At 41.6% G+C, this 19,306-nt stretch overlaps 1 protein-coding gene across 1 annotated transcript in view; it reads left to right on the forward strand.

Annotated features, from left to right (window-relative positions):
* The window catches only part of fam13b (family with sequence similarity 13 member B), a 67,178-nt gene extending 50,264 nt beyond the window's left edge, over positions 1 to 16,914 (forward strand). Inside the window, exons 9-24 of the mRNA XM_014332755.2 lie at positions 2,069 to 2,164; positions 2,492 to 2,639; positions 4,992 to 5,089; positions 5,825 to 5,876; positions 6,256 to 6,376; positions 6,840 to 6,911; positions 7,480 to 7,753; positions 8,022 to 8,163; positions 8,434 to 8,515; positions 9,178 to 9,369; positions 10,010 to 10,224; positions 11,105 to 11,188; positions 11,290 to 11,385; positions 11,480 to 11,853; positions 12,537 to 12,638; positions 13,403 to 16,914. Of these exons, the coding sequence (XP_014188241.2) occupies positions 2,069 to 2,164; positions 2,492 to 2,639; positions 4,992 to 5,089; positions 5,825 to 5,876; positions 6,256 to 6,376; positions 6,840 to 6,911; positions 7,480 to 7,753; positions 8,022 to 8,163; positions 8,434 to 8,515; positions 9,178 to 9,369; positions 10,010 to 10,224; positions 11,105 to 11,188; positions 11,290 to 11,385; positions 11,480 to 11,853; positions 12,537 to 12,638; positions 13,403 to 13,526 (2,272 nt within the window). The 3' untranslated portion in view covers positions 13,527 to 16,914. The remainder of the gene's footprint in view (positions 1 to 2,068; positions 2,165 to 2,491; positions 2,640 to 4,991; positions 5,090 to 5,824; positions 5,877 to 6,255; positions 6,377 to 6,839; positions 6,912 to 7,479; positions 7,754 to 8,021; positions 8,164 to 8,433; positions 8,516 to 9,177; positions 9,370 to 10,009; positions 10,225 to 11,104; positions 11,189 to 11,289; positions 11,386 to 11,479; positions 11,854 to 12,536; positions 12,639 to 13,402) is intronic.
* Positions 16,915 to 19,306: the final 2,392 nt, after the last annotated feature.

The following is a 19,306-nucleotide window of genomic DNA, read 5'->3' on the forward strand; positions in this document are numbered from 1 at the left end:
CACATGACAGTCAGGCCGTCTCTTCGACGCTGCTCAGCATGGACGCAGAATACAATTATTTCTCTTTGTACAGCGCTTTAATGTGGGTTTACTTATTAGACTTAAACAATGAGGAATTAAACATAAAAGCTGGAATTCACTACCAGCAGTCAAAGGAGTTTAAATTGTCACATGTTCAGCTGCCCACCAATTTGACAGAAAATAGTAAAGATGGTTTTAAAAGAAGAAGAAACACATGATGATGGAGATGGGGAGACAGTTTTTTGCTGTGCAGATTTTAAAAAAGCAGTTTAATCTATTTTCATAACGCACATGCCAATAAAAAAAGTTTCCCTTAAATTTAAAAAGAGGGACCCTGCAGGTCCCACCGAGTTTCCCTGTTGGGAGGTAAAAATTTGGACGCTGTGTGAGTGTAAGTGCTTCTTTCTGTGTCTATGTAAGTAGGAAAGAGTGCAAGTGCATCATCTTTTACTGCTTATGTGTTTATTTCTGGAAGTGGCTGTTTGTGTGTGATGTGCAGTGTAGTTATTATTGTAGAGCTTCCTGGAGGTGGAGGCGAAGTTTGAGTGTATGTGTTCATATATTGACACCTACATTTCATTTATCTCAGCTCAGTAGCTTTATGAGTTTCTGCCTTAAATGGACATAGCAGAAAATCCCCTACAGCTATTTTTCCAGCATCAGGTACTCGATGTGTTAAATTCATGCGTATCTACAGTACCTGCGACAACTTGGTGTCACTGTCTGGACATTTACTTTGAGGATCAGCTTAAGGAGTAGAAGTTATATGATAGAAAAATAGAGGAAAAGTTGGAATAACACGTGATGAAAGCAGATGAAGTGAGTGAACAGTTGGTATGGGGGAGTTGGGTCTTTTCCCATTCAACTTAGGCTCTGCCGCCGTCTAAGCTGGAACAGTGACAAAACTCACAGACTGCATGAAGCCAGAGTAAATGAGGGAGGAATACATTATGATCAAACAAACATGGTCCAGTAATTGAAGCCAGATAGATGGAATCTCAGTAGAGCCGGTGGATCAGGCGTTGCATGTCGGTGCAGAAAAGGTCAGCGTGTGACTGCCGATGTTACCTTTTATAGGCTCTAACATCCCCTCTTTTCTTCTCCCTGACTCCATATTAATCCTTTTAGACCAGGGCCGCACCATTGGCTTAATAAGGACTTGTTAAATAGCTCAGAAGGGGAAAGAAAGCACTGAGTGAAAATGATGAGTATTATTCACTCTTAAACTTCAATAAATGTCTCTTATATGTACCTAATTACTATATAAAGATGAACATATAAATGCCATTTATCTGTTAATTGATCAGCAGAGGTTCCAGACACAGAGGTAGTGCTAAAAACAAACATCTTAATTAAATCTGGAAAAACAGCCCTCTAACCTCGTCAGTATAACTGAACTAAGGATGTCATGTTGATGGCAACAGTTTTAGGCATTATGTGAGCGTTTTTAAAGCATGTATACTAATCACTAAAAAAAAAAGACATGTTTAACTGAAGGATTAAAAAAATAGTGATGGTAGTGCTGTAGTGTTGGGTAGTTGTTACTCTGCAAATCAGTTTTTATCTTTTTAGGTTTTTGATACATCGTGTCCTACTGCAGTTCAGAAATAAATACATACACAAGCCTAAATAGTGCGCATGATTCTGGCAGGTGGAACTTATCGGTCTCCAGCTTTGACTATTTGCAACATGGCTGAAGTATTTTCGTTTTGGTTATCAAAACAGTTGTTGACGTCACAGACTTTTTCTCTACTCGATAGAAGTCAGAGAAACATGCCCAGCATCTTGGGTGTTTGGATTATTGCTGTGGCTCGCTTTATGTGGATACTTCAGGTGGATAATGTTATTTTCAGGTTATCTATTTCTGTTTTTCTGTGGAGTTGTTGCACTGAATGAACAGGAAAAAAACATGGTCACTGGATCTCATGCAAATTAGTTATGTAAACCTTGGAAACTCTGCTTATCCTCTTTAAAGGTAGTCTGAACTCTTTGGACAGTGGTTAGTGTTAAACATCATTTTAACTTGTATTTTTGCTTTGTTTCCCAGTATTATTCAGCGGACCATCAGGGCTGCAGTGGAGCAGCACTTCTTTGATCTGAAAAACTCCATCGACCAAGACCTCAGCAGCTACGACAGCCAGGGGTGAGAGTGCAAACCACAAAGTTTCTATGCACGCATGAATTAAATGTCTGTTGCACTTTGTAGTTGCACCTGTTGGTACAAACATGATTGCTCAGTGTTTTAAAGTGGCATCAGATGACTCTAAAGAAGCATTTCCAAGATAGCAAATCTCATGCACAAAGGCACAAAGCCAGCCAGATGGTTCACGTTACAGATAAACACGTTTAGAGGTTACTTTAGCATTATGCTACTTTGCATAGCATTCCCCTGGATACAAGTTATGAATTTATATTTAAATAATAAGGGTACTTTCATTGCTTTATTAATCTTTCCATTGTGATATGTTAGGGAGAGTCCCAGTGAGCCTGCAGACCAGGGCTGTGATGGAGACGAGGAGCAACAAACTGACCCTGAAGACAGTGCCTGCGACACAGAAGGGGGTACCCCGCTCACACAGCCTGAGCAGCACATCCAACAAAATCAGCGAGAAGCGCAGGTCAGTGGGGGGACGTCATGACGTGATAACCAGAAAGGGAATCTTTGTTTTAGTTGCGCGCGCTGCCTGTTACTGTAACATTGGCAGAACAGCAGCTCCCCTGTGTTCAAACAGAAAGTGACATCAGATGATAAGACACAAAAGAAATTCGTAGCAAGCTGCTGTGTGGGCTCAGAGCATGCTTCCCATAGCTAACCTCCTTCCCATCTCAGTGTGTCGCTTCATTCCAAGGCGAAATGTGTTTGATATTATCAGCACAGGCCCATCTTTGTTCTGCTCTGATCGCTACAATAGCTGGAAATTTACTGGGAAAGCGAGAAACAAGAGGGTTGTTTAACAAATGCAAACACGCAGACACATTTAGTCATAACTAAATGTTAATAAGGTCATTTTGTACTTGGAAAAAGTGCTGAGTAGCTTCTTTCTCAAGGTTTGGTGAACGCATTTGCCACTTTTTATACCTATCATATGCCAGGATGCTATATTAAAAAACAAGGAGCTACTTTCAAGGGCTTTGGAAATTCTTGATCTTGCTTTCTTCACATTTGGGTAAGAATAGATACGAACTGATAAAATTATTATCCAGATGATGATGCTTTGAGATGCATTATCTGTTTAACACATTCTGAAGAGTAGTAATGTTTCTCTTTATTTTCAATATCTAGTTTGAGGAAGACATACACGGCACATATTCTTTGTATTCCTGTGCACATCACATACATTTTTATTGAAGCTGTCTCATTGGAAATCAAAACCCTGTTACTAGTGCCCCCCATTCAGCCTTACTGGCTTTTATCCCAAGAACCATGTTAGCTTCCAGATGGAGGGGTGAGGAGGAGACAACATGGTAGGCAGGGAGATGAGACCCACGGCTGGAGGAGAAGCTGTCACAGAAACAATAATCTTGATCCAAGTCCTTAAATAGATCAGCCAAGAGCCAAAGAATGACAGCTGCTCCACTGTACTACATCATCACAGACATGCATGTATTTACACTGGTTTTATGTTTAAAAAGTTGTATAGTTGTGCCATGTGCTATTAACAATGAGTTCAATATGTGTATGTCCACATAACATACACACTGTGAAATGTCTTCTCATTTATGATGAGGACTTTTGTGTTCCTACAGAGTCGTCTGTATAGGTTCTCAGTCATTCAGGTGATGCTAGTCTTAGGAACTTGAGGGGGGAAACAGAAGGCATCTGGACGTCTTTAAGCTTGTGAAGACATTTCATTCTCATCCAAAACTCCCAAACTCTCTTTCAACGATGCCAATGTTCACATTCTGGACTGAAAAGACAGATGGCTTGAAAGAGGAGTAAATGAAAAAGATCTATGAACAGAAGTGGTAGCTTTTTCGCCCTTTTCCTGTAGCGCCTACTCAGCTTGACTTGACTCTACTTGGTTTCAGTCATTTTCCATTACAGTTGATTACCAACTTATGTGCACGAGGTTGCTATAGCAACGTCCTGTGACATCTTCTGTATCTGACACAAAAATACATGTCACTCTCATGACTCATCGAGTGATGCCACTGACTAGCCAATCGGTGGCATGCGGTCTGTTAATGTCACGTTTTCGCCTCAGACTGCTCGGAAGCTGAGTAGGTACTAAAGAAGTGGTACCTGTTATTACCAGCTAGTGGGAAAACCCTAAAAAACGTATTTAGCTGAGCCAAAAGCCAACCTGCCTACAATAGAGGTTTGAGAACCCTTCCCAGGTTTTTCAAATCTCACTCACAACTTACCTCAGATGTGAGTCAGTAGGTCACATGATAGGGTGGGGCAAGGTTTCACAGTAGTTTCACCCTTAACTTCCCTGATGGTATTAAGCCACACCTTTTTTCCCACCTTGGCTCGTGATAATGCACATGACGTGATTAATACTGGGTCAACGACTCTCCAAACCACCTCCAAAGAGAACAACCCCCATGTTAAATACGTGGGACTCTCCACCTTTTGTTTTCAGGACTGAAAAGCCTCACAAACTTCAAGAAGTCCAGTAACTTTTTCAAGGTTTACAGAGTTGTTGAAGATGAGCAGAGGCATTTTTAACCTCTAATTTTTAAGGAGCATTAAATTCTTAACTATTTAAGGTGAAAGAGCTTTATTTAATGCATTTATGATTACCTCACTGTATTCTGGGTATTTTGTGAACATTTGATCTGTTGCAGTGCTACATCTCTGTGTTGTCTCATTAACTGAGGAAGTGAAGCATTACAGTGTTTTACTTATTTCTGTTAGACTCCAGTGTGTAGCTCAGTTTGTGTTCTTGCCCATTGCTGTCTCTTGCTCTGCTTATTCCTGTTTAAGTTAAACAGAACATCTTGCTGTCCTGTCTTTTTTCCTCCAGAATTCACTGGACTCTGTGCCCACCCTGGAGGAGGGCTCAGGAATGGACCTGGATGCAGAGTCTGTCACCGATGCAAAGAACAACTTAAACACTGCCAGGTGAGCTGTTTACTTCACAAACACCAGCTGCCTGGATTTACCCTCAGAGTTTAGTTTCGATGCAAAGCAAACGAGAGGCAGCAGTGTTGCCGTGCTGATCAGACACTTGCCTTCTGCAAATTGCTTTGACACGCTGTTTCAACCAGAGCTCACATTTTATGCTGCATCTGAAACGCATCTTTATCTCAGTCTCTCTCACTCCCAACACTTATTCACTTTTGCTTCCTGCTTGTGTATCTTTACATGTCATATGATGATATTACACCCCCAGCTTGTTGTTAACAGCTGTAGTGAGTACACCGCCATCAATGTGGCATGCAGTGTTAAAACTGACAAATGCTGTTTCACACCTATTTATTTAAAACAGGCAAAATACTGACTACACAAAGCACTGATTTTGGTTACAGCTTTGTGAGTTTTTTTCCTCGTCGAATTATTCGTGCAGCGGAAAGATTTCTTTGTTGTGTGACTGTGGTGTGACTCTTCGTCAGCTGTTATCCAGGCAAGGTTTCAGGAAGACTAAATATGGTGAGAGTGATATGATTGGACAGCTTTTATAAAAGTACACTTATCCAGATGAGTCTGTACAGGGGTACCATATTAGTACTTCTTGTTATTGGACCAAAGAGTACTGAAAACATACATCCCCTGGTGGAGTGTTAATGTGTTTATCTCCTTTATGGTTTAATTTTGAGTGTTTATCTAATTTTATTTAATTCTAATCTTCATTTTCAGGCAGGACAATCAGCCTCTTGTGACGATGGAGCACACTGTCACCATAAGCTGTGTAAGTGACAGGATGTGGAAATGTACACCTTTCATAGACTGTATATAAACAATGGCTACAGCCATGGTTATGTCATCCACTGGCTTGGACCTTCACAGTAAAGCTTTTAAGTATCTGTTAAGACCTTAATTACACGGGCCTACAGAGCAGTCAGTGACCCCATGGAAACCAGCAGATGCTGGGGGAAAATGTTTATTCCCTGATTTGTTGGCAAGTGGTTGCTGGAAGTTGCTAGGTGAAATCGGTTACAAAGGTGCTGGTCTGAAAAACACCTTAGGCCAACATTCCTTCAAACACTTGCAAATTTACCTTCAGTTATTTGGTCCATTTTCCTTATTTCTTTTATCTCTTATTGATTTTTTTTTTTTTACTCCTCCAGGACTCCAGTTCATGTTGCTGTGATCACAACGCCAACACCAGCCAGCCCAACAGGAACCACCTGTCACCATGCCAACCAGACTCCTCCCACCTCCAGCTTTTTCCCAACAACCAATGGGAAGGTGAGTTCCATCATATCCTGGGAATTCCAGCTTGCTCAGTGCAGCATAAATATTCACAGAAAATTAAAGTGGCATTGGAGAAGTTATGCAGAGGGACAGACTTTTAAAACTTTAAATTAATTTATTTTATCTAATAAAAGTGACATAATGGGAAAAGTTAATTTCATTTAGATTGTTGTATGAATTACTCTTACTTAAATATAAAAATTATGGAATATTTTTACTCTAAGCTTAAATATGTCGCTGAGATCTCAATTCAAACCTGCTCAGTTGGATAAATTCTCTCATATAAGTGATGAAAAACTGACGTTGGTGGCATTTGTTTGCAATTAAACACAACACACATTGGATGAATGCTGGTGAGTGAAGTTATGAATGACCTCACTGCTCCTCTTCTGTGCTATCTCTCTCCCTGTCCCTCTTCCTCCTCGTCCTTCTACTTCTCCTCCGTCCATCCAAACAGCGTCACCCCCCTCCCATCTCCACCTCCCTCCCATCGACTTCTCATTGATGCATCTGCAAAAGGAAGGCCAAGGTAAGTCATTTCATAAGCGCCCATTCACCAGTCTACCCCTCCCTCCTTTCACTCGTCCTTGTTATTGTTTTTAATGGTGGTCACGGGTGACAACAATAAAAGAAACTATATTAAAATATAATTAAAATAGCCTCGGCTTTTCAAATGTGCGCGTGGTGACGCTGATCGTGATAAATCCCTCCCTGTAACATTCTTCCCTCCATCAGATTTCATGAGATAGCAGGCGAACTTGTTTTTTCTTTCTTCACTCTTCCCTCTTACTTTTTTAATTTACACTTTGATTCTGCTGCTCTTATTGGTCACGACCCCTCCTACACTCTCTCTTCCTCCTCGATTCAACTTGGCAGCATAGCACTGACTGTAAATACACCGGTAATCAGGCTTAGCGTGAGTCAGCAGGTATGGAAGTAAACAAAATAAAATGTTGCTGTACATATCTGTCCATCATGATATGTATAACACCTCTCTCTCTCTCTCATGCACTAGAGAGGGATTAATCGTCTGGCCTCTCCCTTCCTTCTTTTTACTTGGCTTGATTCCTCTCTTTATTTCTTTCCGTCTTCTCCAGACCCCGTCCCAGCTTTTAAATCCTGGCAGGATGACAACGAGAGCGGAGAGGCACAGCTCTCCCCGCTGGCCGGTCGCATGGTTCCTCTCCCTCCGCTCCCCCTGGAGGAGGGTGGTGAAGAGGAACAGGGAGAGGGAGGGCAGGATGACTCCCCTTCCTCTTCCCGCTCCCACCCTCACCTGCTGGCACGGCGCTTTCTTGATTTTGGTGTGCACGGTGCCCAGAGATTCCTCCAGCAGGATCTGGACGCCACCTCACCCACCAAAGTACATAGGTATGATGTGTAGCTTATTCACTGTAAGACTGGTGTTTTTGGGAGGGTTTAATGGTTATAATGACACCCACAAATCGTTATCTTTGGTCTGAGACCCGAAGGGTTTTTTTGGGTTGTTTTTCTTTTTTGGCAGTTCTGTCATGCTGGGGGGGTCGCTGTGGCTCAGGGGCTAGAGTGTGTGTGAAAGTGGCTTGTAGTAAAAAGCCCTTTAAGGGCTGAGCTGGAGTCAAAAAGAGCCATCAAGTACCAGTCTACTATTTATCCTCAGGCCCAGGCGAGCATCGTTTGGTTCCAAAGAGGCGATGAGAGGAGGAGATTCGGTGATGCACCAGCTCACCAAAAAGCTTCAGCATCTGAAGAAGAAAATCAAACAGTTCGAAGAGCAGTTTGAGAAGGAGAGAAACTACAAGGTAAAATCAGAACTTTAATGGTTTTTTAGGTAGTAATTTAAAAAAAAGAAGAAGAAAAAACTGCAGGAGCCAGTCAGTTCTTGCTTTCTTCAGGCTGTTATAGCAAACAGTCATCTTCCTCTGCATCAGAAACACCAACACATTGTTTAATTGCTTACACTGTCACACATTCTGAAAATGTAATTTTGTATTTGTGTCTTAGCTGTTGTTGATGTTTTCGGTGAAATGCCAACTCTTGGTCTCTGTGTGTCCCCCCTCTTCTCTCTGCAGCCTTCTCATGCAGATAAGGCAGCTAACCCCAAGGTCCTCAAATGGATGACTGACTTGACCAAGATCCGCAGGCAGATTAAAGGTACAACTACGTTTTGCTGTCGGCATGCATTCATGTGTGCTTGACGGGGTTAGAGTGTCTGTATGCCATCCTGTTCTGTGCTGGACATTTTGACCCCACTTTCAACCTTTGACCTTTTGTGACAACATGGCATGTATGCTGGTCTGACAGACATACGCAGACATGCACGTGCTCAGGGTCAACGTGGCTCTCACATGCGTGGCTCCCACCCTACAGTGTGCTGGTGCGTCCTTGTGAACCCACATTCATTACCTGCAGGGTGAGTTCAGTCAGGTGAAGCAGCGGAAAACACACAAAGGAAGTATTTGAAAATATTTGGTCAGAAATCCCAAACTGTGGTTGCAGAAGCTTTTGGTTTGGCTGCCAGTCAGCATGTGCAAAATCAGATGTTAAAATATAAAATGTATAGAAATTCTTTTCTGCCGGCGGATGTTTCTCCTCCCGTTGTTTCACCGCACTGAACGAACCCTGCAGGACGCCCGTCCACCTCCTTCCTGTGAGGTGCCGGCTCTCCTTTATGGAGTAACGCAGCGGCCAAAACATTTGTCACTGTTTCAAATCAAAACTGAAATCAATAATGTGAGAATCCGCTCTTCACTTTCCTCCTTCCTCCTACTGCCCAACGACCCATTGATTGATTGATTGACTGATCGGCCAACCAGGACGCCAGCACCACCTTTTGCCCAGAAGCACGTTGAGGCACCAGGCTTTGATCCATTCACACAGATGCCACCATGCTCCCTCCTCCCCTTCCTCCTCCTCCTCCTCCTCTATCTGCTCACCTCCCCATCACATACTCACCCCCCCGCTCCACCCCTACTCAGGCCTACTCAGCTCTAGACCGTTTCACCTCAGTAAGTACAAACCCCTCAGTAAGTAGACATCTCAAACACTACTGACAGTCACAGCGAGGCGGCTTTGTGAGAGCATCTTGCTTCCTTGTTTCGGTGTCTGCTGAAACAGCTTGTTGGCATGGGATAATTAATGGAGAGGTGGTGAGAAGTGTGAAGCATCATGATGAAATTACACATTTATGGTTCTGATTTCAAAATACAAAACAAGCTCTCTTTTTTGCCAGACATTTTGGGTCTCTGACATGTTAAAAATGTTGGCAAACTGCAAAAAAACATGTCTAACTGCTGGTATCAGTTCTTTAAACAAGAATGCTACGGTGCTGAAGGTGCAGAAGTGTTTCACCTTTACAGCCATCGGGGCTTTTGAATTTAGTGATTTTACTGTCTGGCAGTGTTACAAAAAATAGTCTGGAAAAAGTTTGCTCTCTGTCTTTGGCTTTGTATGTTGTGTGGTGGTGTGTTTGTGTGTTGTCACACTGTCTTCTTTCTCCTTATTTCTGATGGGTTAATTGTAATCGTGAGGGATAAATCCTGCATGCCTTAACTGACTTTCTCTGTTTTCTACGTCTCTCCCTCTCTCTCTATCCCTGCCCTTATTTCTTTCCTCTCTCCTCAACCTCATGTGTTCATCCTTCCCCAGATGCCAAACACCGTGCAGAGACCGAGCTCGGCCCTCAGACTCGGCCCCGCAGCAACACCTTGCCCAAGAGCTTTGGATCCACACTGGATCACAGTGCTCATGACGCAGCAGGGGAGCTCAAAGGCCCGCGGCCTACAAGGGAGGAAACACTGGAGCTGATCCAATGCAGAGTCAAAGACAAGAGGGAGGAGGACGGCTGGCCGGATGATATCAAGGTAAGGACCAGATATTTTCCAGCAGAGCCACTGCACTTATTCAGGGCTCCAGCAACAGGACAAATAAAAAGGATGTGGATCAGATATATAGTTGTCAAGATGGGGAAAAAGAACAGAATATAACCAAAGAGTTTTTTGGGGTTTATGAAATCCTTTAGAAAAGGTCTGGTGTAGGTTTACATACCTAGCAGAACTAAACACGTCCAGTTTTATTGACAAAAACGTTATTTTTACATTTCAATTCATGCTTTTAAGTTTTACAGGAAGAGAAGAAATCTTTTTGATGGACATGCACAACATTTATAGACTACAACTTACAGACTGCTGGTATATTGTTTGACTATAACTTTAAGGGTAATTTAAGTAGTTTGATTGTGAACTTCTCCCATCACCAGTTTAAATACTAGTTAGTTAAATGTATTACTTTTGTTTTATTAACATACAATGGCAGTTACCTGCTGGTTCAGAGGTGTTGCAAGGCCATCAGCCACTAACAGGGCTCTGCACTGCGACAGGAAGTTACAAGCAAGTAAACAAGCAAGATGGAAAGTAAGCAGTGACGACGCAAGATTCTGCAGCACTTTGATGCAGAAAATTAGCAAATGTATGAAAGCTGTTTCAGAATAAACTGACCCACAAGCGCTCACCTCAGCTCGGTGATGTGCAAGCACATTGTGCTCGGGCATGTGGACGCTGGCCTGTGCTCTGATTGTGAGGCCCTCAGCAAAAAATTCTTATGTTTTTAACTACACGTACATTATTTCTGCGTCTCTGTGTTTTAAACTAGTCGATCTTTTTTCCCCCTTCCTCACATTTAATGACTAGTAATGTTAAAACCAGGAAAGACACTGTTGAGTGTTAAATATGTGCATCTCTGTAGAAGATGACAAAAGAGCAATTAACCTGTGAGAAGACTGTCCTGCAGAAGAATCTGCTGCACTACGAAGGGCTGCACGGTCGACCGGTACGTTCAAAAACCTAAATTCTGCAAAGATTTGTCTTTGCCTTAAAAAGCAAAAAAGAAACCCGTTCTAACCAGGTCTGTCGCTTCTCCTGTCCTTCTAGGTGACCAGAGAGGAGCGGCTGGTAGTGAAACCTCTGTACGACCGCTACAGGCTGGTCAAACAGATGCTCACCAGAGTCAGCATTACACCTGTTGCAGTAAGTTCACAATCTCCACCAGAGACACAAAGTTAGCAGCACTCATGGAGCAGACAACGGATCAACTGCATCTACCTTCCTTTCCCTCCTCTAGGTATCTCCATCTAGTAAGAGGCGGAGTAAAACCCTGCAGCCAATCATTGAGGGTGAAACTTCTCACTTTTGGGAGGAAATTAAAGAGGAAGAGGAGGAGGAGGAGCAAGAGCAGAAAAGTGGAGGAGAAGAGGAGAGGGATGAGGAGGAAGAAGAAGAGGAGGAGGAGGAGGAAGAGGGAGAGAGCAGCGGTGGTGAGATGCAGAGCCCCGAAGTTATCATGGCCATCGACCCAATGACCTCGAGCGACGGGCCCGTGAGCAGCCAGAACCAGTCTGACCGACAGAGCGACTGTTCAATGAGAGAAAAGATGGAGGAGGGATCGGGGAGGCTGGCGCTCGACCTGCGTCTGTCCAGCTCGAACGCCTCATCCATGTGAGAGCAAAACACACGCAGACGCATTCATAGACACGCATTCATGCGACATTAGGGCCTAAAAACTGATGTGTTGTTACGCTGAAATTTTGCTCAGCTGTTTATCACTTTAGAAATACTGAATTTGGGTGATATTGTGAATTTGAATACATATTTGTTGCAAATGTAAAGGTCTACAGTTGTTCCTCTCAGTGTAGCTGCAAGTTCACTGAGCCTCTGCCTTCATCTCAAAGACAGGAGAAGTGTAGCCTGCTGTGTTCATTACTAAACCCTGGAGAGGAAATGTTCACGTATCCTTCTGCTTTGCAAACTGTGCAGATACAAGCAGGAAGTGTGACACAGTTTTCACACAGGTTTCAGCAGCTGAGGTGTAATCTGTTTAACGTGTCACAGGATAATGCCTGGCATTAACATACATAGACTCACACCTCTGATCAGCTCAGGTTCCTGAGTCCAACTGTGATGTGTTTCTTATAGGTTGTGACTCCTGTTTAGGTCACTTCCTGCTCACACTGATCACCTTCTCTCTCTGAATTCAACTTTTAATTTCTGGTTTATAAGCCAAGTGATTATTAGTGTTAAAGAGAGCAAATGTTGCTGAGAATAAAGCTGTTCTGATGTCTCCACACCACTGTAGTGTTACGTGTGGTTACAGCATCCTCTTCTATCCCATCATCCTCCAGGCCAGAGCTGCTGGAACAGCTGTGGAAGGCCAGAGCAGAGAAGAAGAAACTGAGGAAGACCATCAGAGAGTTTGAAGAAGATTTCTATCAGCATAATGGAAGGTAGGTGGGACACACGTTTATTTAAGGAATGAAGTCCAGCTACATCACATATGTTCAATGACTTCAGCTTTGTCTTTTTAAACTCAGCAGAGATTGTTTATTCAGTGAATCAGGACAACCTTTATGTAGGATGTATACATTTGTGACCGACTCCCTTTTCTGTATTCCATGCCGCTCTTTTCTGGTCTCTCACAGCTTCTCTGTTGTGAAAAAATAAATACCACACCTTCTGACAGGCAAGTCTTTGTGTTAGAGCTTTGTCTGTCTGGATAGATCAGCGAAAAAACAGTCTCAGCCTGTGTGTGGCAGGAAATTTGACCAAGCTGTGAAAATGAAAGCCAGGCGGGGTGTGAGGACCATATAGCAAGGCAAAAAAAGTTTTTTTACCTTCATGATATGTTCGAGATGTCACATCCTCTCACTGTCGGTACAGTGATCCACTGACTAGAAAGAGCAGAAGTTTCTCCGAGATCGGTTTTTAGTCAAGAAAAATATCCTTATTGAAGCTCCACCTGCTTGGCAATAAACACACTGCATTTCCTGCCAAAACAAATTAGCTGAAGTGAAGGAGCAGCTGGATCAAGTTCACCATGCTCAGCAGTAACTTAACAGGTCCGACATGGCTGAACGCGACCAGCAAACTGAACGGCAGGGAAATTCAACTAATAAAAAGTCTGCGTTTCAGATGGAAGCTGCAAAAGTACTAAGAGCTGAAAAATAAAAACATAAAAACACAACTCTGTCTGCTCTCGTTCCCCTTTTAGAAATGTTCAGAAGGAGGACCGGGTGCCGATGCTGGAGGCGTACAGAGAGTACAAGAGGATCAAGGCCAAACTCCGCCTGCTGGAGGTCCTCATCAGCAAGCAAGATTCCTCCAAATCCATCTAGACCCCTTCCTCAAATATCCGCTATCCCCGCACACATCAGCTGTCATCACTGCAGCGACGCTACGCCCAGGACGCCTAGCCTGTCATCACGCCTGGAGAGTTTAACAAAGACTGCAGCCAACAGTCAAACACACAACAAATGACCTCCTGTTGGTACCCTGCAGCCACATCATGGGGAAATTAAGTCAGCGCTGACTGCTTTTATTAAAAAGTAAAAAAAATAAAAGTACCACCGAAATCGTAAATACGACATATGGTGTAGCTAAGCTACAAATAGCCTCACAAAAATTTAAATGGTACGGAAACACCCAAAATATTCAAAAAGCAGAGGTCACAAAGAGAAACACATGACTGACTCTGCCACATATCAAACAGAAGAATATTTTAGGGCGGCTTCAAGTGTCATTTCCTCAAATTAAAAAATGGAATGACATCTCAAATGTTTTTTTTTAAACTTGTTAGTGATCCAATCTGCCAAATGCCTGCAAGTGTGTGAGGACGAACACTGGAAAAGTAAAGCCGTCATTTAATGTGTGGCCAAACCGAGGTGCTTTGCCAAATATCTGAAACCTAGGTTTTAGTTGAGCATTTTAAACTTAAATGTGCGTTCTTACAACTTTTTCCCCCTGATGTGAATGCAGCACGGCCGCTGGTCAAACTTAAAGCAACTTCCATCATCCATCCCCGCTGCCTCAGTCTGCATATCATCTGAAAACAAACAGCAGTTTAAATAAAAAAGACAAAGAGAAACTAATCACTGTGTGTATCATCATCATCATCATCATCATCTCACCAATTTGACTCAAGACTCTGCACTCGTCTCTCACCTCCTGGTTTTCTGACCAGGAAGAAAAAGGCAAAAGCATTTTGACTTTTTGATTTCAAGAACATTACTGTTGTCGTCGATCTTTGTGTTTCTGAGGAATCTCATCGGACAGCTCGAGGACTGGCATTTTAGACACTCTTCACTCAACACACTTCGGATTCATCTGGAACGTCTCGCACTGCGCTTCAACCTCTTTCACTTGTCATTTTAATAATAATAGTCTAACATCCTTACATCCTGGATGCCTCACCTTCTGACTGATTTTAAATATTCATCCACAAGATTTCAAAGCCGCTTTGTTTTAAAAAGATGATGTAGACCGTGCAAGATTTATTCCAACAAAAGTATTAATTCTTTTCGTTATTTTCTATTCTTAGGCGTTTTCTTCTACTTTTTGTTTGCATTTCAAAAAACAGTGATGTGGGAGCATCTTGCAAAAAGGAAAAAAGAAAAGCTGCTTTAAGTCTTTCGACAGCTCCCAGGGCCTCATTAAACAGAAGATGCTCACAGGAAACAGCTGTGACTTGGCTCCTTGTGTTTCGTCCGTCTCCTGTTCAGTTTGCCACGTTGTAGTTCCTGAGGAGTTATGGGTGATAACTGAGAATCCAAAAGCATGTTGGCAGCGGGCATTAGTAGTCTTGTGACTAATCTGGAGGTTTTAATTGAAATTTGAAGCTGAGCAGATCATTTGTATGTTAGCATGATGTCCTCAATACTGAGAGCTGAGGTTGTTTTTAACGAGTGAACGGTCTTTAGGTGTGCCTCTGACCTCCGGTCCGCAGTTTGATTTCCTGCTGGCAGGTCAAAGTAGGGCAGGTGAGGGGAACAAAGTCTGATTTGAGCTCTTCTTTTATTGTTTCCAGTAAGAGTCGAGGCGTCACAGCGTGCTTTAAAGTGTGGGACAAAAGTTTCCGACAGTCACTGAATTTTGGTTTTAAGCTGCGAGCTCGTCAGTCAGCTGTTTGTCGTTTTTCTTCAATCTGCACTTGCATGTTTTAGGCGCACAGGACAAAGCTGACGCACACTTCTCTGCCTGGTTCAGAGGTGGCTGCAGTCTGTCTGTCGGTGGGCATTCAAAGCTATGAATGAGGTGAACCTTTTGTGTTGTGTGAAGATTATTAGAAGTGTGAGAAGTTGGGACAGTTGAAGTTAAAAAGTTTGATGTAAAAAGATGTTATTTGCACAGCATTCACAGAATGCAGCCCTTTGTGTTTTATAATTTTTTTTCCATTTGTATTTCTAGAAATGAAGCACTACTTCTATACAGAAATTATACTGTACATTTAATAAAAAAGAAAAAGAAATACCCGAAGGAATGAATGTCAAAAGAAATGTTTAAATTATTTCAAACATTAAGTTTGGCCCCCTTTGGTTTATTATTGTTTGTGATGCCCTGAGAATGTGTTTTTTATTATTATTATTAATATTATGAATACTGCTTGTAGTATCATAACCATTATTTTGTGTGGTAACGACAATAATAATCCTTTTGTATGTACTCACTAACTGTAAAACCAGCTGTAGACGTTAGTCTGGCACTGTGGCGAGACGCACACGAACCTGCTCTGTTTTCTGAATTACTTTGTTGCTCTGTGTAATATAAGCTAATATAGAAGCTGTACTGTAGTGAGCTTGCATGGCAAACAAGAACATAATCATATGAAAAAAAGTCACATTGTTTCCATTATTTGTGCCATGAAGAAGCAGCAATAATATGTTTGTGTTCTCTTTAACACAAAAAGCATTGTGGGTTTGATCCCGAGTGAACATTTGAGGTACGATGTTTCCGGGGTTGGACAGTGTGTTTTTACCTCTGCGTCACGCCGGCACTGCTGAAATCCAACGTATCAATAAGTCTGTGAAACTAGCAGGGATTGAAAAGCCAATGACAGATGTATCATCTGAAAACATTCCAGTTTTTATCGTCATCAAAAAAGTGAAGAAAAGCGATCCACCGTCAATATCTGAAGGGCTTTTATTTCTGTCGACTTGTTTTTCATTGTGCCTGTAGCAGAGTGGTAAAATTCACAAATGTAAATGTATTCTGTCGGTGTACAGTATGCTTCATCTCACACTTACCCATCTGACGTGCATGGTTGTTTTACACACCAGGAATTCAGAGCAAAACTCCTCTTCAAAGACGTCTCCTAGGTCCTCCTGGAGATACTTTAGAGATTAGACACATTTTTACTAACTGATTATTTAAAGTGATTTAAATAAAAGTTGTCCAGAAGTTAGTTTAAAAGACAGAAATTATGTTTTTCCTTTAACTACAAACAGTCTGAAGTCAAGAAGAAAACCTCAGGACATCCTTGAGATGGGATTTTGCTATAAATTCCTTCAGTCGAGATTTCAGGAGGGATGCGGTATCAGACGCTCCCTCCCATTTCCTCCAGTCGACCTACACGTGACGCGTTTTAACACATTAATATATCGTATGTATCTGTAACTGTTTTCTTACTTTGTGAATGCTTTTTCAGTTGTTCCTTCATTGACGAAAATGAGAAAATACAATCAGTAACAAACATTTACACATGAAAATAAAATTTACAAGCTTGCCACACCACTTCTCCCGACTGTTTTATTTTTTAAATGAAATATACTGGGACCAGGATGTCCCCTGCAAACTTGCCCTGAATATTAAATAACTTATGTCCATTTTAAACAAACAAATCCTTAAGATGACTGATTTACCACTTTTAGCATTAAAACCCATCCAGGTTACAGACTGGTTTTGTACTAGGTTAAATTAGAATTTAACCAGCTCTAGCCATTTTTCATCAAATCTATGCTAATTTTTTTAATTACTTTAAGTAATAAGTATTTAATTTGTCTTATTATCACGCAAATATGATTTATAGTGTAAACAGATGCATAGACATAATGTCACTTGTCTCTAATAATTTTTCTTCATCAACATTATGTGTGATGTTCTCCAATTGCAGGCTGTAGTTCCCATAAAAGTAGTTCTATGCTCCATATATCTACAAATAGATAGCGTAGTAGTAAGACCACGCTCCTTTGGAGCAGGAGTTGCAAGTTCGATTCCCACCCATTCTATATACAGTAAGGGAATCTTATAACCTTAGACCTATGAAATCTTCAATACCCAACATCCACAGTTGATGGCAAAACAACTAATAGCTCTCAGTGTTCGTTTGGAAGAAGGGACTGCTCCCACGGCTAGAGACTGACGAGGTACAAAACAGGGGGAGCCAGGACGCCAGGTCAGGGGGAGAGATCATCACCCCCACCCGAGATTGGGTACCAATTAAACAAAGAATTACATTTGTTGAGCTCAGGCATCAAAGGTACACTTTTATTTCAAAATGTCAGTGATAATATTAGTGTTTTCTCAAAACATCAAATAGATGCGAGTAAACTAGTAATCTGATTACTGATTACTCAAAAATCTGACCAACCCTTTATCACAGAAACCTTTTAGCCTGATTAGGTGAACTACAAATTAGTAATCAGTGACCTCTAGTGGAAGCTAGAGAACACACATGCTGCACAAATACACTCTTCCTTCCCTTTTTCCTGCAAACTACAAGTCAAACATACCAGTTAGGATAAGTTATATACCGCCCTTTGTTTTAATTTTGTTGAGACGTCTCACACAGTCAACCATTATTGTTTTTAAAACATATTTTAAAAGCACAACAAGTTGTGTCCTCCAAGTTTCACAGTCTATGAGATCCCACAACTCGCATCTATTTGAGAAAACACTAATATTATCACTGACATTTTGAAATAAAAAATGTACCTTTGATGCCTGAGCTCAACAAATGTAATTCGTTGCTTAATTATTTGATTTATACATAACAGGGTTATAACATTAAGTGACATTTAATATAATTTTCAATATTTTTAAGCTTAAATTGTCCTCCAATTGTAAAAAAAACACCGTGATATATACGTTTAACCAGACCTAGAAGACAGGTGTTCTGGGAATCCATCCTACCTGGAAAAACATCCTACCCAATGTTTCTGCGCATGCGCACAACACCAACGCCAAATTAACTTCTTTTTCTCTCACCCATTCTTTATGGTTATGGTTAGGTTTAGTCGCAAGTCACCGTCAAACTATAATACGGGTAGGACACCGCCATTAGCGCTAGCTTAGCAGGTTTGGCTTACAAACAACTAAAACGAGTACTTAACAAGTCTGTTAATTTATTCCAGTATGCAACAATACGGCGCCTCTCTGTATCCCACCTGGTGTGGTCATTTAAAGTTAAAAGCATGGTAGAGAAGGAAACAAGTGACGAAAATTAATTCAAACTCACCTCCCGCTAGGCTCTTCTTGCGGCACACACGTTTCCTGATAAATCCTTTTTCTTAATTATATCATTATTAAAATAGTTCAATGGCTAACTGTTTATAGCAACTGCCACATTCGGCACCGTAGCTAATTAGGCTCGTTGCACCTGTCAACAAAACCAAGACCACGCCCACATGGACCCTTTTCTTTTTTCATCCGAACTCATTCAACTGCTTTTAAAACGCTTTAAAAGAAATTAAGACATTAAGAATGTCTTTTCTCCTTAAAAGTTTGCTTCTTTATAAAAGGAAATAATTTCCCTTAAAATAGATCATGGTTTTATTTTATATGCTGCTTTGTCAAGAGGAAGATGGCATCATGCAAAGAGCACAAAGAGATGTAATGATGGAGACATAGAGAAGGCCAGAAGGAGCTGCACAGTCTTTGTGGATTAGAAAAAATCATATAATATTCAATTCAATAAAACTTTATTGATCCTGAAGGTTGACCCCGAAGGAAAGGAAGGAGGGTATCCGCATGAAGTGATGGTGCTTTTTACTTTAGTGCGAACAACTCATGAATTTCAAAGCTGTTCTAACAGTCCAACACTGGTCTCTCAATCTCCCGTTGGAGAGCCGTGAGCTTTCTATGATGTTATCCAAACTTACGTTCTGTGATGTTGTCGTTCTTT

Source organism: Haplochromis burtoni, unplaced genomic scaffold (assembly GCF_018398535.1).
Source record: "Haplochromis burtoni strain Fernald_Lab_line unplaced genomic scaffold, NCSU_Asbu1 Contig_33, whole genome shotgun sequence".
In the NCBI taxonomy this organism is placed as follows: Eukaryota; Metazoa; Chordata; class Actinopteri; order Cichliformes; family Cichlidae; genus Haplochromis; species Haplochromis burtoni.